At 44.3% G+C, this 22,533-nt stretch overlaps 3 protein-coding genes and 1 long non-coding RNA gene across 7 annotated transcripts in view; 3 read left to right on the top strand and 1 right to left on the bottom strand.

Annotated features, from left to right (window-relative positions):
• Nucleotides 1-4,371: 4,371 nt before the first annotated feature.
• Nucleotides 4,372-7,415, top strand: LOC125140915. 2 transcript variants are annotated; one of them, XM_047811800.1, is made up of 2 exons: nucleotides 4,372-4,684; nucleotides 5,523-7,415. In XM_047811800.1, the coding sequence occupies exon 2, from the start codon at nucleotides 5,795-5,797 to the stop codon at nucleotides 6,602-6,604; it is 810 nt and encodes a 269-aa protein (XP_047667756.1). In that variant the 5' UTR covers nucleotides 4,372-4,684; nucleotides 5,523-5,794; the 3' UTR covers nucleotides 6,605-7,415. The 2 variants fall into 2 exon arrangements, with proteins under 2 accessions (XP_047667756.1, XP_047667755.1); XM_047811799.1 differs by having other exon boundaries at nucleotides 5,504-7,415.
• Nucleotides 7,416-8,294: 879 nt separating this feature from the next.
• On the top strand, nucleotides 8,295-10,977 carry LOC125140827 (protein NYNRIN-like). Its single transcript, XM_047810910.1, has one exon. The coding sequence runs from the start codon at nucleotides 8,416-8,418 to the stop codon at nucleotides 10,975-10,977; it is 2,562 nt and encodes an 853-aa protein (XP_047666866.1). The 5' UTR covers nucleotides 8,295-8,415.
• A 3,760-nt stretch (nucleotides 10,978-14,737) lies between these two features.
• On the top strand, nucleotides 14,738-16,028 carry LOC113649806. Its single transcript, XR_003442230.2, has 4 exons — nucleotides 14,738-14,887; nucleotides 14,955-15,065; nucleotides 15,145-15,305; nucleotides 15,849-16,028. It is a non-coding gene; the product is annotated as an uncharacterized LOC113649806 (long non-coding RNA).
• A 1,877-nt stretch (nucleotides 16,029-17,905) lies between these two features.
• Nucleotides 17,906-22,533, bottom strand: part of stub1 (STIP1 homology and U-Box containing protein 1) — a 7,884-nt gene continuing 3,256 nt past the window's right edge. The window contains exons 3-9 of one of the 3 annotated variants that reach the window (XM_047811298.1): nucleotides 20,908-21,106; nucleotides 20,508-20,673; nucleotides 19,700-19,778; nucleotides 19,557-19,613; nucleotides 19,273-19,389; nucleotides 18,920-19,070; nucleotides 17,906-18,875 (exon numbers count right to left, since the gene is read on the bottom strand). In XM_047811298.1, the coding sequence (XP_047667254.1) occupies nucleotides 18,945-19,070; nucleotides 19,273-19,389; nucleotides 19,557-19,613; nucleotides 19,700-19,778; nucleotides 20,508-20,673; nucleotides 20,908-21,106 (744 nt within the window). In that variant the 3' untranslated portion in view covers nucleotides 17,906-18,875; nucleotides 18,920-18,944. Of the gene's footprint in view, nucleotides 19,071-19,272; nucleotides 19,390-19,556; nucleotides 19,614-19,699; nucleotides 19,779-20,507; nucleotides 20,674-20,907; nucleotides 21,107-22,533 lie in introns of all 3 variants that reach the window. The other 2 variants (XM_047811299.1, XM_027157755.2) reach the window with 2 other exon arrangements.

The raw sequence follows: 22,533 nt of genomic DNA, 5'->3' as shown, positions 1-22,533 counted from the left end.
TACATGCCAAACCCCACCGGGTCCCGCGGATCTCCCGCTAAATTTTCTGACCGCCCACTCCCATCCGGGGCAAAGGTGAAACCGCCCGCTCCCGCGAGATTTGCGTTGGGTCCCGCGGGAGCCCAATCCCAATGCAGCCCTCTACTGTGGTCTGAGAGACCAACAGGGCTGATAAAACAACTCTTTAAAATGTTTAAATTATGTTTAAAAACATAAAATCTGTCAAATCTTGAAAGCGATATAAAATTGTTGCGGGTGTGCGCCCATGTGTACTGTCTCTGGGAACCATGAAATGACTGCCATGTGTCGCTTAAACTGTACTTTTGGATTATTTGACTGAGGCGTGTACAGGAAAGCATGTGGGGTTCAATATGGTTGTGGTCGCTGTTGTCAGTGGTGCAGTTAAAATCTCCGCCAACAAATAAAAATTCTTCATTATCACATGTCTCAAACGATGAGGTTGGAGCATATACACGTGTTTCTCAAACTGGCCCTGACTTTTAACAGTCTGCCCTTCACAATCTCCTCTGTATTGAATGTGACTGGTGTAAAATTCTTAGAAAATAAAATTGCCACACCTCCCCTAGTGGAAGTGCTGTGGCACAGGCAGGAAAGACCAGGCCATTCCTGCATCCAGTCAGTGAGATTGCTGTTATCACTGTGGGTCTCTTGTAAAAACAACACGTCAATCTTCTTCTGCCTCACCATTTCAAAAATCTCTGCTCTCTTCCTGCTATCTCGCCCCATTGACATTCAGAGATGCTATGTGTATGTCCTCCATTACAAACCAATAGAGTTATTAACAGAAGCAGAGTGTGCAGCCAGGACTGAGGAAATTAAACTGTTTCACCTCCATCATCACACAAGTTAGCAAGTTTTGTCTTTATCTTTTTCAGTCTATAAACTTCCTTATCTTCAAAACAACCTTCAGACATAAAACCTTTTATGGCTTCAAATAGCCGTTTTAAATCGGGGAAGTGATCACTGATGTTGACCATTCGCATGTTTTTTTGTGATTTTTAGGAAGTGTTTGATTTCAGTGACATTGTATTCTTTAGTAAAAACGTTACTCACAGCAGGGATGGGAACACTGGGCTCAGGTACAACCACATCTCTTCCTGTGTCACTTTCTACGGCTTTTTCGCATACTTATGAGTTGCTTTTTTTTTTTTCTTTTTATCTGTGTTTTTGAAGGCGAAGGTTTCCATCATTACAGAGTCACTATTCTCTTCCATCATCACGTTTCCTTCACCAACAGTGATTTCCTGTGTGTTAACCATTACATCATCAGTGTTGAGCTCTGTGTTACTGTCATGAGCACTGACCTCAGCCTGCGTAGTGCTCTCAGTTCACCCAGTGTTAATCACCACCTCGCCAGATACTGGGTTAGTTTCGGTGTTTGACACCTCAGCTCACTTTTCCACATGACTATTGGTGTTAGACATCGCTGCCCGGCCGCGCTGTCTGACTCCGTTCTGCTCCCTTCCGGGACAACCGCACTGCTCACAGCCGGAGCCGGAAAATCCTTTTCCATGTTTTACCGGTGGCTCCATCTTTTCACTCCCACCTGCCACCACGTTACTCTGCCCGGCTGCCGCCGCGTTACTCTGCCCGGCTTCCCCCTCAGAAGCCTGGGCCTTGTGTGGACACACTAGCCTCTTGTGCCCAACATTACCGCACTCAAAGCACTTCATTTGCACCATACTAGCGTACAACATGAACGATCTGCCCTCACACACCACTCTAAAAGACACATCTAGTACCAGCTGGTTTAAAACCATGAAGACTTATTTCCTAAAAGACTCGACTTTCTTTAACTCTCTGTTTTTACAGCCCAGGTAAACTGTCCTTACCTTACTAGCTCTACTGTATATCCTCATCCGGCATAAAAGGAGGCACGTTAGCTATAGTAACCCGAACAGTCGTAGCAACCAGCGGTGAAACAATAACGAATTCACCACTTACCACAATGCCGCCGTTGGTCAGGTGTCTCGCCTGATTCTCCTCCTTCAGAAACACCACGACAACTTTGTTCATGCGGGAAGCAGCGAAAATGTTCTCATTTCCGACCTCCGTCCCCATTGCCAGTAAATCTTCCTCCACACTCACACCGTTAGCCAGCACACATCTGACGCAATGGCGGAGGGAGACAGGTGGCGTCCCTCACACTCCCGCCCTGCTACTTCTCACCTGACTAACTTACCTGTCTAATAAACTACACTATTTAACACAAAACTATAATAAACTTTCTGTTCTCTTTACTTCCTTCGAAAGAGAGTAACTCTAACGAGAAAAGTGAAAGAAAAAACAGAAAAAAAAATTGCACGATAGCTCTCGGCTCCTGTGACCCCTCATACACCCAAACGATCCCAGCATGCACACAGAGAGAGAGAGAGAGAGAGAGAGAGAGAGAGAGAGAGAGAGAGAGAGAGAGAGAAAGAGAGAGAGAGAGAGAGTGACAGCAGGAAGGAGAAAACAGGAAAGTCCAAACAAATCAGAGCAATGAGAATATATGAAGAGAACACAAAGATCCCAGGCTTCATGATCTTCCTTCACTTTCTTGTTAAGATCCTGAAACTACAAGAGAATGTTTCTTGTGTTCTCGTGTTTCGGTGTTTTGTGTTCGTTGTTCTTTCTTTTTTTAACCTTTGTTTCCTTCGGATTTTGTTCACCTTCTTCTTCATCTTGTTCACCAGCTTCATCTTCCTCCTTTGCTTTCTTGTCAGGATCCTGAACCTATGAGAGAAGAGAGATATATTTTTATAATAATATTGTATAATGAATTAATGACTTCTTTTTGCATCTCAATAATGTATTTTATTTTCTAGTCAAATTGTGTTGGTCTTTCACACTTGCAGTGCGTTTTGCTTGCCGAGTTTCTTCATAGAGCTGCTCACACTTGATGGTGTCACCTATAGTACTCCATACATCAGAGATGGCATTCAGCAGGATCTCCAGCAGTGATATTAGTTTTGCTACCATCCTCCTTTCTCCCACCTCTTGTACAGTGTCCAGAGGAAACCCCAGGACTGAGCTGGCCTTCCTGATCAGCTTGTCCAGTCTCCTCCTTTCTGCAGTAGAGATGCTTCTGCACCAGCAGACCACACAATAGAGTATGGCTGAGGCCACCACAGAGTCAAAAAAGGTTTTCAGTAGCTCTCCCTGTACTCCAAAAGACCTTAGTCTCCTCAGCAGAAGGAGTCTGCTCTGCCCTTTCCTATAGATTGCCTCAGTATTGTCTGTCCAGTCCAGTTTGCTGTTCAGATGAACACCCAGGTATTTGTAAGAGTCCACTCTCACAATGTATTTTCCCTGAATGTTCACTGGTGGTAATGAAGTTTGTTTGTGCCTCCGGAAATCCACCACCAGTGCTTCGGTTTTCCCCGTGTTTAACTGGAGGCAGCTCCGTTGGCACCAGTCCACAAAGTTCTGGATCAGTCCTCAGTACTCCCTGTCATCAGGGTGTGATGAGACCGACGATGGCAGTGTCATCAGAGAACGTCTGCAGGTGACCGGTTGCTGAGCTGAACATGAAGTCTGCAGTGTAGATGGTGAAGAGGAATGGGGCCAGAACCGTTCCCTGCGGGGCTCCAGTGTTGCAGACAACCATGTCAGACTCGCGGTCACAATTCCTCACGTACTGTGGTCGGTCTGTGAGGTAGTCCAATATCCAAGCACACAGATGATGGTCCACTCCCATGTACACCATCTTATCCCTCAGGAGCACAGGCTGGATGGTGTTAAAAGCACTTCACTGTGCTCCCAGCCTTTTCCAGATGTGAAATAGCCCGATTTAGGAGGAAGATGACAGCATCTTCCACTCCAATGCCAGGATGGTAGGCAAACTGAAGTGGATCCATTTAGTAGATCTGCACATCTTATCTCAATCTGAGTATTCTCATGACACTGAAACCAGTGTCTACGTTTTCGGATGTTCAAATTTGAAGGAAAAAGCTACAGTGACCTTTGCCAGGTGAGGGAGGAATTCATATCTGAACTCAAACACTCAAGTGGAAGACTGGGATGTGGGAGAGGAGGAGGAAGACCTACAAAACAGTGTAGTGGAAATTTTTACTTTAGAGAAGAACACATGAATCTGTCCTTCTAGGCTTCTGTATTTCCCATGGCTGGTAGTGATTGTGACTAGAGATTTCAGTTGTTTCTTCCTAAAACTGCATTTAATCAGACCTTTCCCATGAGACCTTTTCTGTTCCCGTGGGATTAGCTTGGTCAGAAGATGAACAGGCGATGCTTCTAAGCCAATGGTGGATGATGTTTTGGTTTTACATGTCCTGTTTATTTTATTCCTGTCTATAAAATGCTGGTGTTATCAATAATGGTGACCCTTCCTCTCTGATTTTACACGTAGAGTGTTGGGTCCTTCTGCAAAGCTGAAAACAATAAACCGTGAAAACCTTTATACTCTTGCCCGTGCCTGTTGGTGTGATATTTTTATGCTTTAATTCTCTCGAACCTCAAAACTTCCACAACAGGCTGGCGTTGTCGGCAGGATTCCGCGTTTGAGAGTCGACTTCGGGGATTCCCGGGGAGGCTTGCAGCGCTCGAGCCTTGAAGGCTGTTAACTTCACCTCGACCGCAAAATTGGCTATGAGCGTGAGAGGACTCGGGAGTTCACCGTGAGCTGCCTCAACGCTGGAATCAAAAGTACTTGGATGTGTGGAAGGTGAGAGAATCTATTTTTATTTGTGTTAAAGAACACTGATTAATCTGCTAAAGTTGTAAGGGTTTTATTTTGAAAACCATAGTTGAATTCATTAGTGTTGAATAGTGAATATTGTTGGTTGTCTCTGTGTAGAAAGTGCTGTAAAGACAGGATTTAAACCTGGATCTGTCGACAGGTCAGTGACCTGGATAGGCACCTAGTGCAAGGCCTAAAATACAAAAGTAAAGCACGGCACTAATCTGGGATTAGGTGCTAAAGGTGTCTTGTTTGCGAGGTTTTGAGAAAACCCGCCGCTAAGAGCTGACGAGCTCGGTGTAGACTCTCCGGAGAGCAAAGCAGGTTTGGGGAAAAGAGAAAAGGCCAAAACAAAAGATAACACACACACACATAGCACAGGCTTTCTGGTGCAGAGACTGTCAACAATAAACTAAGATAGTCATGGGCAACAGTATTTCTAAGAGCATGCTCAATAAAAACCCAGTGTGTGTCACTGGACCTAATGTGAATTATATGAGAAATAATTATGGTCCTGATTCTGTGTCACAATTGCTGCGGTGGGTGACGGAGTGTGGCTTCCCAGATGGCGGCAGTTTTAGCTTGAAGCAGTTAGATTTGCTGAAAGGTAACCTGACCCAAATGGAAAGAGATAATGTTGGGAAGAAGAAGAAGAGCAGGGTAGAAATAAACTGGACAGCTTTTCACTTGTGGAAGTTAGAGGCTGAAAAAAGGTTTCAAAAAGCACAATGTACTCCAAAGAGAGCATCTATACAATATGTACAGAATACACAAAGTTCAATAAGTAACTCACAAAGTCTCCAGTGTCTTAAGTCTTTTTCAGATGATCCTGACCTGGATGGACCGCCTCCTCGACCACGTCTGGCAGCGGCTGCGTCATGTCGACAGGTGTGCGCAGATCCGGAGCCAGCTCGTGTGGAGCCAAAGGAGAGTCCACTGCCTCCACCGAAGGCAGTTAAGGCTGACCCACCCTCTCCACCGATCGCGGATCGTACACGCCAGAAAGACAAGCAAAAGGAGACTACGGATCTTGAACCTGTCAGAGAAGAGGCTTCGATTCCAGAGGTCAACGAGAAACTTCAGAGTGTGATTACAATGCCCATGGTGGAAGTAGCGGGGCCGGATGGAGACCCTATGTTAGTACACCGTCCGTGGACACTAAAGGACATTGAGCATGCTCATGAGCACCTCCCTGACCCGAGAGAAGTGGGGGGGGAAAGGTTTGGTGTGGAGTTGGAACGTTTCTGCAAAGAATTTCGTCCCACCTCTCTTGAACTGAGGCGCCTGCTGGGAAGAAAACTAGCATCTGACATAACGCAGATTAAGTATGAATGGCCGGATGAAAATCTGTGCATGAGACATCCAGATCATGAGAGCGGGAGGAATGCGACGTACTATAACTTCGTAACGGAATTACGTGAAGCGTGTTGTGAGGCTTTTCCAGTGAAGGGTGATATGACAAAGATTGCGCTGTGCAAACAACAGGACAGCGAGACAGTTGCGCAATATCTTCATCGCCTCACGGAAGTACACAACGCGCACAGCGGCCTTACTGCCCCCGAGAATATGAGTGAGGGGGTAGTGACCGCATACGAGGCGCATTTGAGAAACAGTTTCATGAATGGACTGATTCCGGAAATATCTGACAAGGTGAAAAACCTATGCATCACGTGGGACACTGGAAAGCTGAGCCTTATCGAACAACATGCTCTGCATGCGGAAAAGCTGCTCACGCAAGCCAAGCAAGATCAGGGAAAAAAGAGAGAAGAACAAACACACAAAGTTCAGCTGACGATGATGCAAGCCATGACGAGATCTCATACACGATGGAGAGGGACATCCACATATCGAGGAAGAGGGCGATATCGAGGAAGGGGGAGAGGAAGAGGAAGAGCCAGAGGGTGAAAAGAAAAAGGGGGAGAGAGTGGATGTTTTGTTTGCGGAGGACAAGATCACTGGGCAAGGGAATGCCCTAAGAAACATGATGAGGAAACTGCATGACCATCAACATCTCAGGTCGAGGAGGTCAGTCCTGAAGGGATGGGTGAGTCAAAATCTTTGATGCTATGCAATGAGGAAATGCTTCAGCTAACTTCTGATTCCGACTTAAATTTTAAGGTTTTGAATGCTATTGATTTTCTTGAAAAGAAATATACTCCACAAGGCACATATGCAAAATACAGTTTAGATGCCTACAAGCACATGCCAGTGCACACATTGAATGTAGAAGGGAAAGACATTTTGTTTTTAGTAGATTCTGGTGCAGGAAACTCTGTGATCAAATTACATGAGTTGAGTGAGATGCCAGAAATGAGTGGTAGATCCCTGAATTCAGTTGGAGCGTCTGGGATTATCGTGAAAGAAAAATTTACAGCACCCTTAAGGTGTGTTGAGAATAACCAACAGTCATTCACATTTTCTTTTCTGCTTTCTGAATGCTGCCCGATTAATTTGATGGGCAGGGATTTGATCTGCAAATTGGGAATAAAACTAATTAGCACCCCAAACGGATTAAAAGTGTGTAGAAGTCAAATAGGTGAATTTCAGGGCGTTAAGTGGGACCCCAGACCTCTGTTGTATGTGTATGAGTGGGAACTCAGCACCTCTTCTGTGAATTCAGTGAATCAAGCACTCTTGGATAAGGCCTATGATGTTACTAACCCTACACGCACACAATACATGAACACACATGATCTGCACTGCACAGCACACACACACACAGTGCCTGATGTAGTTTATGAACAAGAGTGGTTTGAAATGCAGCCAAAAGCTGATGTGTTGTTACTGACAAAGTTGTATTGGGATAATCACAGATGTACTGCAGAAGTGAATCTTTCTAGTATAAATGTGAAGCCGGGGAAGGCCCATCCGTTCACTATAGAGAATTCACACCCACATGTGTCTTTATCAAAAGGTGAAACAGAGAAATGGGAAGATTTAGGGATGTGGACATTAAAATGTGTGAAAGCTGATGATTGGAAACCCAGTTCAGATCCCACAGTGTTGTACAGCGAGAAAACTAAATCCTATTGCATGCACTTGAATTGGATAGCTTTTGTTGACAGAACAGTTGAGATAATGCCACAGGCAGACACAGATGTACTGAAAACAATGTGGCAGATGACACACATTTCTGGGGAAGATCCCCGATTACAAGCAGTTCCTAGAGAACTTTGGGCAACAGGGAAATATGATGTAGGTCTGATCAAAAATTGTGCACCGGTGCAGATAACACCTAAATCGGATTACAGACCTTGCAAAACTCAGTACCCCTTAAAGCCAGAGGCTATTAGGGGTATCACACCAGTGTTTAATTCACTGCTTGAAGCTGGAGTGATTGTGCCATGTGAAACCTCCCCAGTGAGAACACCTATTTTTCCAGTGAGGAAACCTAGGCCTCTGGGTGAACCAGAGGAGTGGCGTTTTGTCCAAGATTTGCAAGTAGTGAATGATGCAGTAATTCCAAGAGCTCCAAATGTGCCAAACCCTCACACAAAAGCAAGTGGTTTTCTGTGGTAGACTTAGCTAATGCTTTTTTCAGTGTACCAGTTCATCCAGACAGCCAGTTTTGGTTTGCGTTTTCTTTCAATGGAAAGCCGTACACTTTTACCAGATTGTGTCAGGGATTTTGCGAATCTCCAACTATTTACAATGAAGCTCTTAAAAATAGTCTTGAATCTCTGACGCTGACCCCAGGGTCAGCAATTCTTCAATATATGGACGACTGCATGATTGCAGCGCCATCTAAAGAGCAATGTGAAAAAGACACTATTGCGTTACTTTGTCATCTAGCGGAGGAAGGTCACAAGGCAAGCTTATCAAAGCTGCAGTTTGTAAAACAGCAAGTGAAATTCTTGGGGCATCTGATATCAGAACAAGGCAAAACTATTGAGCAGAACAGAGTTGCAGCAATACAAAACATTCCAAAGCCTAACACAAAAAAACAACTGATGTCATTTCTAGGCATGTGCTCTTATTGTAGGACTTTCATACCAAACTATGCAGTCCTCAAAGCACCAAAGAGCGCAATTGCTCATGGGAAAGGCCTACAGGCCCACAGTGCACTGACTTGGACACCAGAGGCAGAAAAAGCCTTCGTAGATTTGAAAATGGCTTTACAAACCACCCCAACATTAGGGATTCCAGATCCAAACGAATTGTTTGTACAAACAGTTGATGAAAAAAGTGGTTGTATGACATCAGTGCTATTACAAAATCATGGTGGGAAAATGAGACCAGTGGCCTACTTCTCTGCTAAATTGGATCCGGTAGCAGCAGGCCTGCCAATGTGTTTAAGAGCAGTAGCAGCAGCTGAGAAAGCAGTTAATGCTTCTAGAGATATTGTGGGATACATTGAACTAACTCTTTTGGTCCCACATGCAGTGTCGCTTCTTCTTCTTGAACAGAAAACAGCCCATATGTCTGCGGCACGTTGGCTGAGATATCACACTATTTTGCTTGACATGCCAAATGTGAAAGTAAAACGCTGTACTGTGTTAAACCCTGCAACTCTTCTCCCTACAGAAGCAGATGGAGAACCACACAATTGTGTTGCAGTTGTAAATGAAATTTGCAGTCCTAGGTCTGATTTGCAGGAAACGCCGTTGCAGAATCCAGATCTTGAGTTTTTTGTGGATGGATCAGCCTTCAGAGATCAGAAAACAGGCCGCAACTGCGTGGGGTATGCAGTAGTAACACAACATGAAATGGTTAAAGCAGAATCATTACCAGAGCATCTCTCTGCGCAGGCAGCCGAATTGGTTGCTTTAACAACAGCATGCAGGTTAGCAAGAGACAAAACTGTCACCATTTATACTGACAGTAGATATGCATTTGGGGTAGTACATGATTTTGGTACATTGTGGAAAAACAGAGGTTTCCTGACTTCTTCAGGTAAAGCAATCACGCACAATGGCCTGATTTCTGAACTCCTGGATGCAATCCTGTTGCCAAAATCTATTGCCATATGTAAGTGTGAAGCACACACTGGGAAACATGACCCCATTTCACAGGGCAATGCGCAAGCAGATGCAGCAGCAAAATCAGCTGCGCAGAAACTGATTTTTTCGTCAGAGAACGACGAAACTTTGTGTATGTTGCAAATATGTACTCCCACAGCAGATCTCAAAGATCTTCAATCACAGTCTACAGCCCAAGAAAGAGCCACATGGAGGAAAGCAGGGGGTGTGGTAAGAGATGGGGTTTGGTACGGCCCTGATGACAAGCCATGTTTGCCAAAGAAATTGTTTCAATTCTATGCTAAATTGGCGCATGGCCAAGACCATGCGTCAAAAGGGGGGATGTATAACAGTGTCTCCAGATACTGGCACACTAAGGGCTTTGCAAACTATTCCCAGAAGTTTTGTGAGAAATGTATAGTGTGTGCAACAAACAACATTGGCCGAGGCGTTAAAGTCTCCCAGGGCGCCCATCCTCCGCCACAGCAACCATTTGAACACCTTCAGATGGACTTTATTGAACTGACACCCAGTGAAGGCAAAAAATACTGTTTGGTGATAGTGGATATGTTCTCTAAGTGGGTGGAAGCTTTCCCCACTTCAAAACAGGATGCAAGTGCAGTAGCTAAAGCACTCCTGTCTGAAATTATTCCTCGTTGGGGAATCCCTGACAAAATCAGTAGTGACAATGGGACTCCATTTGTAAACCAAGCACTTCGACGGGTGGGAGAGTACTTGGGTATAGATCTCAGACAACACTGTGCGTACCACCCTGCCAGCGGAGGGGCGGTGGAGCGAGAAAATGGTACGCTAAAGAATAAATTGGCCAAGTGCTGTGATGAAACAGGTCTATCATGGGTAAAGGCCCTTCCCATTGTGTTATTATACATGAGAACGAGAACTAGAGGGAGAGTGAATTTAAGCCCATTTGAGATACTGTTTGGCAGACCCCCAAATACAGGAATTGAGCCTGGACACACACGCAGATTAACCACAAGCCAATGTGAAGATGAAATGCTGTGTTATTGTGCAAACTTGTCCTCTGTTTTGTCTCAAATCCATAAGCAGGTGAAGGAAGCACTGCCTAAGGTGACGCAAACAGATCTGCACAGTCTCAAACCAGGTGAGTGGGTGGTGGTGAAGGATTTCAGGAGGAAAAGCTGGAGAGCCAGGCGGTGGCTGGGACCATTTCATGTACTTCTGACCACGCAGACTGCGGTGAAGGTTGCAGAGAGAGCAACGTGGATTCACGTTAGCCACTGTAAGCGGGTTCCTGAGCCAGAGGAAAAACCAACACCCGACAGCTGCAAAGAGGAATGAGAAGGGGCATCAGGGCACACGGTGACGTGCTAGTAACCTCTCCCGTGAGCTCCAACTGACTTTCCACGACGCGTATAGTGTCTGATTCAGAAGAAAACCCTGATACAACGCAGCAGCCGACACCGAGAAGGAGCAGCATCATCTGAAGGAGTAACATTGACACACACACACACACACAAGAATGTAAACACAAATGTAAATGGAATTAATGAACTGAAAGAGGTAAATGTGACAGACACTTACAACAGCCAGACTCCCATACAAACACAAATATAAGATCATGTATTTTATGAAGCATTCATGTGAACCCTACAGGGGTAATGATGTGCTGATGTGAGACTTTACATGATTAGCTTAAGATTTAAGTGATTATATTCTAGCTGATTAACAATGTTGTAGATTAAGTAGTTGATTGACAATACTGGTATCGATCGATCATTTAGAGTTTAGATTTTGTTACAGATTAATGATTAGTAAAATTTTGTGTATTGTCCCAGGGACAAAAGGGGGGAATTGTAGTGGAAATTTTTACTTTAGAGAAGAACACATGAATCTGTCCTTCTAGGCTTCTGTATTTCCCATGGCTGGTAGTTATTGTGACTAGAGATTTCAGTTGTTTCTTCCTAAAACTGCATTTAATCAGACCTTTCCCATGAGACCTTTTCTGTTCCCGTGGGATTAGCGTGGTCAGAAGATGAACAGGCGATGCTTCTAAGCCAATGGTGGATGATGTTTTGGTTTTACATGTCCTGTTTATTTTATTCCTGTCTATAAAATGCTGGTGTTATCAATAATGGTGGCCCTTCCTCTCTGATTTTACACGTAGAGTGTTGGGTCCTTCTGCAAAGCTGAAAACAATAAACCGTGAAAACTTTTATACTCTTGCCCGTGCCTGTTGGTGTGATTATTTTTATGCTTTAATTCTCTCGAACCTCAAAACTTCCACAACAACAGGTAATAACACGGTGTAAGGGCAGTATACAAAACATTCTCTGCTACCTCTCTGACAATAGCTTACAATTTGTTTACTTTTTATATTCTTCATTCCAGTATTCATTCAAGTGCCGATTAAGGACATTTCATCTATAACTTTTTTTTGTTACTGCTATTGATTATTTTTAAAATATTTAGCTTTTTAGATTTTTTTTCTCCTTCAAATGAATGGAAGGAATGTTCAAATCTTCTAAAACGTTCTCCTCTTGGAACTTCGACTCCTTCCTCTTAGTTTCGGCTAGAGACTTAATTTAAGCTTTACATTCTGACTATGGAAGCAGCTGTCTTTCTGCACACAAAATCTTCACACTTTAGCCCTGATAATTTACACAAACTTCACTTCCATATATATATGATTTCTACATGAATACTGTAGAGAACATTTTGCTGTTTCCGACAGTGTGACTCCCTTAGGAATCTAGTTAGTGCCCTAATGTTGTGGAGACTCGGCGCTGGCTCCAGCCTGAGAGACTGGGACTGCTTTTTGAGTCCTTTTTGCTTTTTGAGTCTTCTGCTTTTCACAGTACCAACATTTCCATGTTCCAAGCCGTTGGCAGTGCACTCAAAGCAGTCCTATAGAGCATAGGTGGCTCCTGCTGGCCAGGTTTTCACTTGCTTCAGAACGGGTTTAGAGTCTGACAAGTGGTCTGTATGCTGGGATTAGCATAACAGAGATGTGGTCTGAGAGTGTGGGGAATGTTTGTGTCACAAACTCCTCTAGTGATTAGCAGTAACTAGAAACAATCACAGAGTTCTTGCACCATTCTGTGTTGATGTAAACACACACACCTCCAAAACGAAGTTAGGCCCATCTAGCTGGATGGCGTGTGCGGAACTCTGTCGTTGAGCCACGTCTCCATGAAAACAAAGATGCAGCAGTTTGTAAACTATCACCATGTAGTGCATTCGAGTCGGATGTAGTCCAGTTTATTGTCCAGGGAGCAAACATTAGAAAGTAGAATGGATGAGAGAGCTGGCCGGCTAGAGTTAATTTTTAGCCTAGCACGGACAGACTCCCACTTATCTCGCTTCAGCAAGCACGACTTTTCCAGCACAAGCAAGCAGCCATCAGGTCCTGCAGCCTTTATCCTCGGCGCTGGTCACAGACCCGCTTGTCAGACTGGCGGTAAAAAGCGGTGAAGGCGTGGGATGGGGGGTGGGGCTGTGTGTGAATGCATATCTTTAAACATGTGCATGTGTGTGTATGTAAGTGTGTAGGCCTGGGGAGTCGCTGCTCCCAGCATCAAATCTCAGTGCCTCAGTCCGCAAGATTGTCATAGCGATGCACAGCAAGTTGCCATGGAGACAGCCTTGATCAGGTCCCAGACAGTCAACAATCAGCAGGTGTCTGTGGAAATGGGGGGAGGAACGCAAGAGCATCTCACTGCAGTGCTTCGCTGGGGGAGTTGTTGTTCCAACAGCGGCCTTGGCCGAAGCCAGTGCTGGTTGAGGAGAGCCGAAAGCAGATAAGATTGGGATTGTTTGGTCTTGGGGCGAGTAGACGCATTCCAATTTACACGCCTACTCTCTTAGTCCATTCTGGTCTCCAAATCGATCCATTGATCTTTCCAAAGCAGTGAGATTCTCCATGATGTTCTCCAAAGCAGTGAGCTTCTCCGTGATGTTCTCCAAAGCAGTGAGCTTCTCCGCGATGTTCTCCAAAGCAGTGAGCTTCTCTGTGATGTTCTCCATATTGCAGTTAATAGTCCCAGCCTCAGTGCTGACCGCTCTGCCCACTGCATCAATCATGACGGGCAGCCTTGGGAGGTTGCAGAACTCCTGTTATCATGGTTCCGGATAGTTAGAGATCTTCTCATCGAGAAGACGGTGTCAATTGCGTTGAGAGACCAGTTTATCAAATCCATATTCAGATTTTTAGTTTGGGGAGCAGTGCGGAGAGTCTCTCAAAGTATAAGACAATAGACGAGAGGAGCAAAGCTGGGGGGAGGGAGAGCCAGAAGAGAGAGGCTCAAAGGGCTGTCTGTTTCGAATGTGCTGCTTTAAAGCCAGACTGTTAGGATTTTTGAGGCTGTTCTGTGAGAGATAAAACAGGCAATTGATTAAATACAATTTTAGACAATTTCTTTATTTAGAAAGTAAATAGAGAAGTGATACCAGTCTGTAGTTACCAATGTCTGATGTATCCAAAGCCGGTTTCTTCAGGATGGGAATAACCCTTGCTTACTTGAAGGTAGTTAGTACATGACCAGATGTTAGGGATCCACTGATGACAGTGGTGATGAAGGGCAGAATTCTGGAGCATAGCGGAAGGGACTGGATAAAATGGGCAGGTGGTAGGATTGCAAGACTGGATGAGTTGTAGAATATATTCTTCTGCTACAACAAAGAAGTAGGGGTATCATGACTTTGAGATGTAGGTGCAGTCAGGGCAGAAATCAAGCTTCGCATTAGTTCTGGCAGGCCACGTCGTCAAGTGTGCATCAGCTGTTAATCAGCTGTCCATGACGTGCACCAATCTGGTTACGACATCCGTATTACCCGACCATTTAAATTCCCATTCATAGAGCCGTTCAGCGCATCGCTGCTGCCGCGATCTAAACTCCCTCCTCCAACCCCGACTCCACCACGCCGGAACCCGTGTTCGCTGTACCAGTTGTCTTAAATCTCCACATATTTTTCTCTCTCTCTCCCTCTCTCTCTAATTATTTGATTATCTATCTATCTATCCATTCATTTATTACTTTCCAAAAACGTCTAAGTGAGCTTATCGATACTATGTGTGGCAGGTGGAGGTCGGTAAGTTATTATTAGGCATTAGGTTATTCATTGGTTGGTGCTGATAGAGGAGGTTGGATTATGTCTATATAAACAACATGCATGTGTGACCTAAACGAGCGTCACTTCCCTGGATCCCATTTCGCTTCCGGTTTATGGACTGAGGGCTGTTGTGATTTTGGTACGTGAAACAACTATCGCTATGCATCTCTTTTAAAACACGGATTATACATGTCTGTTTTCTGCAGCTTCACAGGACGATCGCAGCAACTGTAGTCATCTCCGTGGCTGCAGATATCGTGGCTTTGACTTATTGTTCGTGGTGTGTGTCTCACATCTGTTTATGCGACCATATTCAGGTAATGTTATGCATGTTAATGTTTGTAATGGCGTGCTGATGTACTTGCGTTTCGGTAGTAACTCGTGCGTTTATTGTAGTCAATACAATGCCGTGTATGGGCGGATGACGACTGTTATTTTCCCTCGTGTATCCTGAGCTTCACCAGCTGAATGATTAAACTGAAACTATACTTCGCATTGCAACTATGGAGTATTATCTTCACCTCTACTGACTCCCGGGTCCCTGCGCCTGTTATATGGTGGGTCTAATTCATGTGGTTTTATTATATAAATGTTTTATGGTGACTGGCTAACATGATTAGTTTTCCCTATGTTGTAGAGTGATAGGGGCATGCAGTGACGTCACTGCTGTCTTGTTCTTCGTTGAACGTTCGTGAATGCCATTTTAATGCGGTTGCGAATCCGCTAATGGTGTGGGAGTGCTCTTTTGCACTTAGATGGTCCAGTTGTGTTTTTATTTAATTGATTTATTAGTTATTTTTGGTTAATCTCTGTATCATTGCCAATGTACTGGTGAGATTATTTGTTTTCTCTCTGTTGTTCCAGTGACAATTGGTTTTGTGTTCTTTATTCTTTAATTTGATTTAATTCTGTTAATTTGTTAGTGTGTTTGGCAGGCATTAAGTGTCAGCTGTGTTGCCTGCCTAAACCTTGTTAAACATTTTTGTTTGTGGTTGAGTGTGTGAGTGAGTGTGTGTGTGTGTGTGTGTGTGTGTGTGTGTGTGTGTGTGTGTGTGTGTGTGTGTGTGTGTGTGAGAGTGTTCTGTTATTCTGTTTTACAGGAGCTGCAGACCTTTTCTGAAGAGCAGGGCTGAAGTCTTTAGGTGGTGATTGTGTTTCCTCACGGACTGCTGTGATTTACCGTGTGCACTGGGGCTTTTGGGAGTGGCGTAAGTTTGCAGTGTACGTAGAGTAAAGGCCTGTACGGCTGGTCACTTAGCCCAGGCTGCAGCTCCTTGTGTTGTCTTTTCTGGACCATTTGTGTGATTGTGGTTTTACAAGTGAATGCATTTTAAATTTCCTTTGTCATTACATTCAATAAACAGTGTTCCATACCAGTACCTCTGTCTCCATTGTCAATTTGCCACAAAGTGGGGAACTTGTGCACAGTGTTTTCAATTAATTCCTCGGGTGAGATTCCCAGGGTGCCTAGGTGGGCATTGTTAACCCTTTAGGGTTCTTAAATCATTTAAATTCATTTAATTCATACCCTCCCTCTGCCATCTGGCCACATATGCATGCTAGTGGTTCTGTAGGGGGGGTCTATTCTATTTTCTAGTCGCTGCTCTCCCCGCTCTGTCCATGCATGTGCATGGACAGGCACATGGATTCTTGCCCAGAACAGAACCATACTGCCAACACTAACTGTATGCATATCATCTAATTCCCTTTGACAAAGTGGTCCTGACGGAAGTAAAGGTTTTACAGATTTTTTCAATCTTATAATGAGTTATAATCCCACTCTGTGTTCATGATTTATAATCCCACTCTGTGTTTATAATGATTTATAATCCCACTGTCAGTGTTCATAGTGATTTATTATACCACTGTCAATGTTTATAATGATTTATAATCCCACTCAGTGTTTATAATGATTTATAGCCCCACTGTCAAGTGTTAAAAATGATTTACAATCCCACTCAGTGTTTATAATGATTTATAATCCCACTGTTTATGATTTATAATCCCACTGTCAGTGTTTATAATGGTTTATAATCCCACCTTCAGTGTTAATAATGATTTATAATCTCACTGTCAGTGTTTATAATGATTTATAATCCCAGTCTCAGTGTTATATCAATGATGTTTTATAACTCGTCTTGTCCCAAGATACTACCACCACCATGCTTTTCTATCTCCAATTATTAAACCAAAAAAATGACATAAAAGTTTAATAAAACAAAATGCTCAGTGTCACCCGATTGTCATCCCACTTAATGAAGACCTTCCAATTAACTTCTAAACTTAGAGGTTCACATACTTTTGCCACTCATATATAAATAATATCGGAACATTTTCCTGAATAAATAAATGGACAAGTATAACAAGTGTATACACATTTTGTATATTTTGTCTGCTCATAAGCCTTTTAATCACCACTGTATGATCAGACGTATTGGTACCCTTCAAAAATAATTCTTATTTTTCAGTTAAACAACAGAAGACTCACAACTCTTACAAAGCTACAGTCCAGTCCTCATGCTGGGAAACAAACATGGCTGGACTCAAATCGCATGAGTGAACAAAGAGGAAAGGTTCATAACATCTAAGTCCCTGAGCACTTACCTGAGCATCTGAGCACTCGGTTCTACAGTCTACAGTCACGTTGGAGTGGACAAATGGTCCAGAACAAGCACAAACACTCTTACTGGGGAAAGTGTGTTCATGAACATAAACCTTAACATAATGGTAATAACACCTTGACACCAACGGCAAAAACAAAGACGCCTCCATTGCCGACAAGTCCAGTTGGTCTTACTACTGGTTTGTACATCTTAAACACAAATATACCAAAATATATTTCAGTTAGGAAGGAAACTATCTGACCTTGATCCTGTCTGCTAAATCTCCTATCATCATATAAACCTTATAAACCTTCAATTACAGTAATAAACATTCGCGACTCAGAGGGATGTCTTTGGGGACGCAGACTAAATCCCTGTGGAACACCGTATTGAGGTTTGTATTAAATTGAAAAATTCCCATCACTGATGATAAACGTCTGGCCTGAGGTTGTGACTTTGCCATAAGAGACTGACTCTATAACCTGCACTCAGCCGATGATATGATCGGAGGTCATAAAACAAACACAAACAGAAAAAAGAAGTATACATGCAGGTTTTTAGAAAAAATAAGATTTATTTAACATGCGCCTGGTCATTTCACTTCCTGTTTGAATACTTGCAATGAACTGTAACATTTAACTTTTTCCACTTAAACCAAACTGCAGAACATTGTGTGTTTAAGAGAAAACAAGGCAGCCAATACATAATGCTCATCCCTCACACACACACTCCGAGATCGAGATCCCGTCTGCCGTTAGCCCTGATTGCATCTTCTTGTGATTTTCAAACTCCGCCCCGATTTCTCTGATTGGTTAGCTGTGATTTAGTTCACGAGCTTAAAACATAAACTTGGATGGATAGAAACACTTGTGTCTGTCTGTGTGTGTGTGGAGGTTGATTGGGTGCCGTGTAAAAACATAGATTAGGGGACAGACACACAGACCCAAATGCAGCTAACTACAATTTAACTACAATTCTAACATTTTAATTAAATCGTAATAACATTCTACTTGTTTATTATACACTTAAGCATAGCTCCATATTTCTCCAGACTGCTGAACATGGATGTGTATACACACACACACACACACACACACACACACACACTCACTGTATATTATAGTGTGTTTTTTCCCTATATTACATGTGAAGAGTCACTGGTCCTCTCATAGTCCAGCAATGAGCATACGCACTTGAGAGGGCAACAGGAGGCACATGAGAGAGAGAGAGAGAGAGAGAGAGAGAGAGAGAGAGAGAGAGAGAGGTAAGGAAAGTAAACTACAAACCCATCACCTTTATCCAGTTCAAACTGATACAACATTACATCACAACAGAGAGAGAGAGAGCCAGAGAGAGAGAGGATACACAGCAGCAGGAGATAAAATGAACAGAATAAGACAAATAGTATAGATAGAGAGGGAGACCTGAGAGAGTCCAGCATTAGGGGGCAAGTCAGAGCGAAGTTTAAAGTGCATATGTACATCCAGAAGCAGCTCTGACCATCCCTCACACTCCTCCCCTCTCTGTGTGTGTGTGTGTGTGTGTGTGTGTGTGTGTGTGTGTGTGTGTGTGTGTGTGTGTGTGTGTGTGCACTCAGTAGTCCTCCACCCAGCCGTTCTCTTGGATAAAAGCATCAATCACCTCCTTCATGGCCAGGTTTGGAATCAACTGGTCCTGGGTCAAGGGACTTCGAGTCACGGGGTCAAAATGGCCGACACGCTACATAGACAGGGGACAAGACACTTATTGGTTCCTTAGCAACGTGAGTTTTCTTGTGTTATTGAGAGAGAGAAAGAACAGAGAGTGAGGACTGTTTATAGCTGCTATACCGTATTCACAAGCAAAATTATACGCAATTTAATGTCTATATGAATACTGTTGTCCAGTGCGCGTGTGTGTGTGTGTGTGTGTGTGTTGTTACCTGTAGGTGCTCCTCGATGTCTTTGCGGTCATATGTGATGCCGCTCGGTGTGATACAAGGTTCCCTCATTAACTCAAAACTGATCTTTCCACACAGATAGTCAGGGATCTCTCGCTTCTACACACACACACACACACACACACAAAGCATAAATACAAACATACTGGCAGTTAGTTTTATCAGATATTTCCCCTCATCACAATATGCAGTTTAAATTCTATTTATGCACAAACACACATGCGTACACACACACACACACACACACACACACACACGAAACTCACCTTCCTCTTCTCATCCACTTGGGAAAAGAGCTCATCCATGTCTATCAGATATTTATCCTGACACACACACACACACACACATTAGATACAGATAAATACAGCGCTGAATTTTCTCATTCATGAAACCTGAAATTGTGGCTCACGTGTTTGGTTTTGATCTTGCTGATGTCTCCGTCACTCATATTGTCATCGCCCTGCTTCTCTCTGTAATCTTCGAGTTCCCTGCATGTAAACACACAGACAAACACACACACACACACACGTTAAACAGAGCAATGCCGGCGGTCTCACGTCACTCAGCACTACATTAGAAACACACTGTGGATTGCAGAAACACTAGTTCATGCCCTTGTAACCTCTAGGTTGGATTATTGTAATACTTTACTGTCTGGATGTTCCAGTAGGAACATAAACAAGCTCCAGTTAGTCCAGAACACAGCAGCTAGAGTCCTAACTACAACCAGAAGATATGACCGTATCACCTCTATCTTATCCTCACTGTATTGGCTACCAGTCAAGTTTCACATTGATTATAAAATACTATTAATGACCTATAAAGCACTTAATGGTCTCACACCACAGAACCTGAGAGATCTTTTGTTTTTTATGATCCATCACACCTACATCGATCTAAAGGTGCAGGATATTTTTTGGTACCTCAAGTACAAAAAGTCTCCAGCAGGGGGCAGAGCTTTTTCTCACAGAGACCCACATTTATGGAACAGACTTCCAATTAGTGTTCGGGTCTCAGACACAGTCTCAGTGTTTAAGTCCAGGATAAAAACACATTTGTTTAGTTTAGATTTTTATGGATAGCTTTTCTTAGGTAAAAGAGCAGATCTGCAGGGTTCATGAACTGGGATGTCTTAATGTTGTCTCCTTACCACCCTCACAGGTCGCTCAGGTGCTAAACAGATAAATTGAATTTGAATTGAATTTGGATTGATTTACCGCTCCCTTTCAGCCAGGATCAGTTTGGTGAGATAGGCGTGCAGCTCGTTCTCCTGGCTGATGCGCTTCTCCTCCATGCTGTTCCAACGCTTCTTCTTAGCGTAACGCAGGGCGCTGGGAATGTCATCGCCGAAGTTCAGTCGCTGCTCTTTAGCCAGGTTATATGCTGTGGGTAAACCACAACAGCACAGCGATTAGTTCACATATTTCTGAGAACATTTTTTAATAGAAAGATAAATGCATGCCCTAAGACCTGCCTGAATGATCAGTTGTTTCTATGTAAAATGCATCCTATTATTATACCCTACTTTTGTGAGGAAAATAAACAATACTATATATTTAGCATATATATAAAATACATCTATTATCTACATTAAAGTCTTTAAAGGTGTGTCTGTACCTCTTTGTAGATTTCCAATAGCCTCTTCGTAGTTCTCCAGCTCCAGGTGACACTGACCCAGGAAAAAATGTGCTTTCACTGACTGGCTGTCGAGCTCCAGTGCAAGTTTACAGTCAGCCAGAGCCTTATCATACTGCTGCAGCTTCACGTAGCACAGCGCTCTGTTAGTGTAGTACACCGCCACTGATGGGTTCCGGTTCTGCACAACAACAAACACACAACATGTGGCACATGTACCTACTGATTCTGTATAAGACTTCTAAGTTTTTACAGAAAAGCAAGCTTCTGTAGGAAAGTCGGAGCTACAATGCCATCTAGTGGACGACAGGAGATTCGACTGCTGTCTCTGACTGATGGCTTTATTTATTTGTTGCACGTATATTTATTTGTACGTTTGCACTGATACGTGCTTAATGGCAAACTTTGCTATGTACCGCTACTAGGCAATGACAGTAAAGTTCTGTCTATCGGTCTATAAACACAAATATAACATACATGACTAATCACAGAGTTAACTGCCGTCCCGAAATAATCACACTTCCTCGTGCACTCACACTCCCTCACGCTTACTCACACACACACACTCGCACCCGCCTGCTCTCCCACGCACGCACGCTCACCCACGCACGCACGCTTACGCACAATCACGCACGCACGCACGCACGCACGCACGCACACTCACCCACGCACGCACGCACACTTACCCACGCACGCACGCACAATCACGCACGCACACTTACCCACACACGCACGCACACTCACCCACGCACGCACGCACACTTACCCACGCACGCACGCTTACGCACAATCATGCACGCACGCACACTCACCCACGCACGCACGCACAATCACGCACGCACACTTACCCACACACGCATGCACGCGCACACACGCACACTCACGCGCGCACACTCACGCACGCACACACGCACACTCACGTGCGCACGCACACAATTACCTATGCAGGCACAAAATTACTCACTCGCTCACGTACGCACACAATTGCTCACTCGCTCTCGCATGCTCACTCTCTCTCGCACCCACGCACACTCTCACGCACCCACGCACGCACACTCTCACGCACCCACGCATGCACACTCTCACGCACCCACACTCTCACGCACCCACACTCTCACGCACCCACGCACACAAACTCTCTCGCACCCACGCACACTCTCTCTCGCACCCACGCACACTCTCTCTCGCACCCACGCACACACACACTCACGCACACACACTCTCACGCACCCACGCACACACACTCTCACGCACCCACACACACGCACCCACACCCACACACACTCTTGCACCCACGCACACACTCTCGCACCCACGCACACACACTCTCACGCACCCACGCACACACACTCTCACGCACCCACGCACACACTCTCTCTCGCACCCACACACACACACACTCTCTCGCACCCACACACACACCCACACTCTCACACACACTCTCGCACGCACACACGCAGGCACTCACACACACACACTCTCTCCCACTGCTCTCCCACGCACGCACACTCTCACGCACCCACGCACACACACTCTCACGCACCCACGCACACACACTCTCACGCACCCACGCACACTCTCTCTCGCACCCATGCACACACACTCTCA

This window comes from Tachysurus fulvidraco, chromosome 3 (genome assembly GCF_022655615.1).
Source record: "Tachysurus fulvidraco isolate hzauxx_2018 chromosome 3, HZAU_PFXX_2.0, whole genome shotgun sequence".
NCBI lineage: Eukaryota > Metazoa > Chordata > Actinopteri > Siluriformes > Bagridae > Tachysurus > Tachysurus fulvidraco.
Note: the sequence above shows the minus strand (reverse complement) of the source record. Positions and strands in the feature narration are given on the sequence as shown.

Excerpts from the sequence above, each read along its gene's own strand:
- LOC125140915 (XM_047811800.1), top strand. The coding sequence starts at position 5,795 with ATGCCCATGGTGGAAGTAGCGGGGCCGGATGGAGACCCTATGTTAGTA.
- LOC125140827 (XM_047810910.1), top strand. The coding sequence starts at position 8,416 with ATGGACGACTGCATGATTGCAGCGCCATCTAAAGAGCAATGTGAAAAA.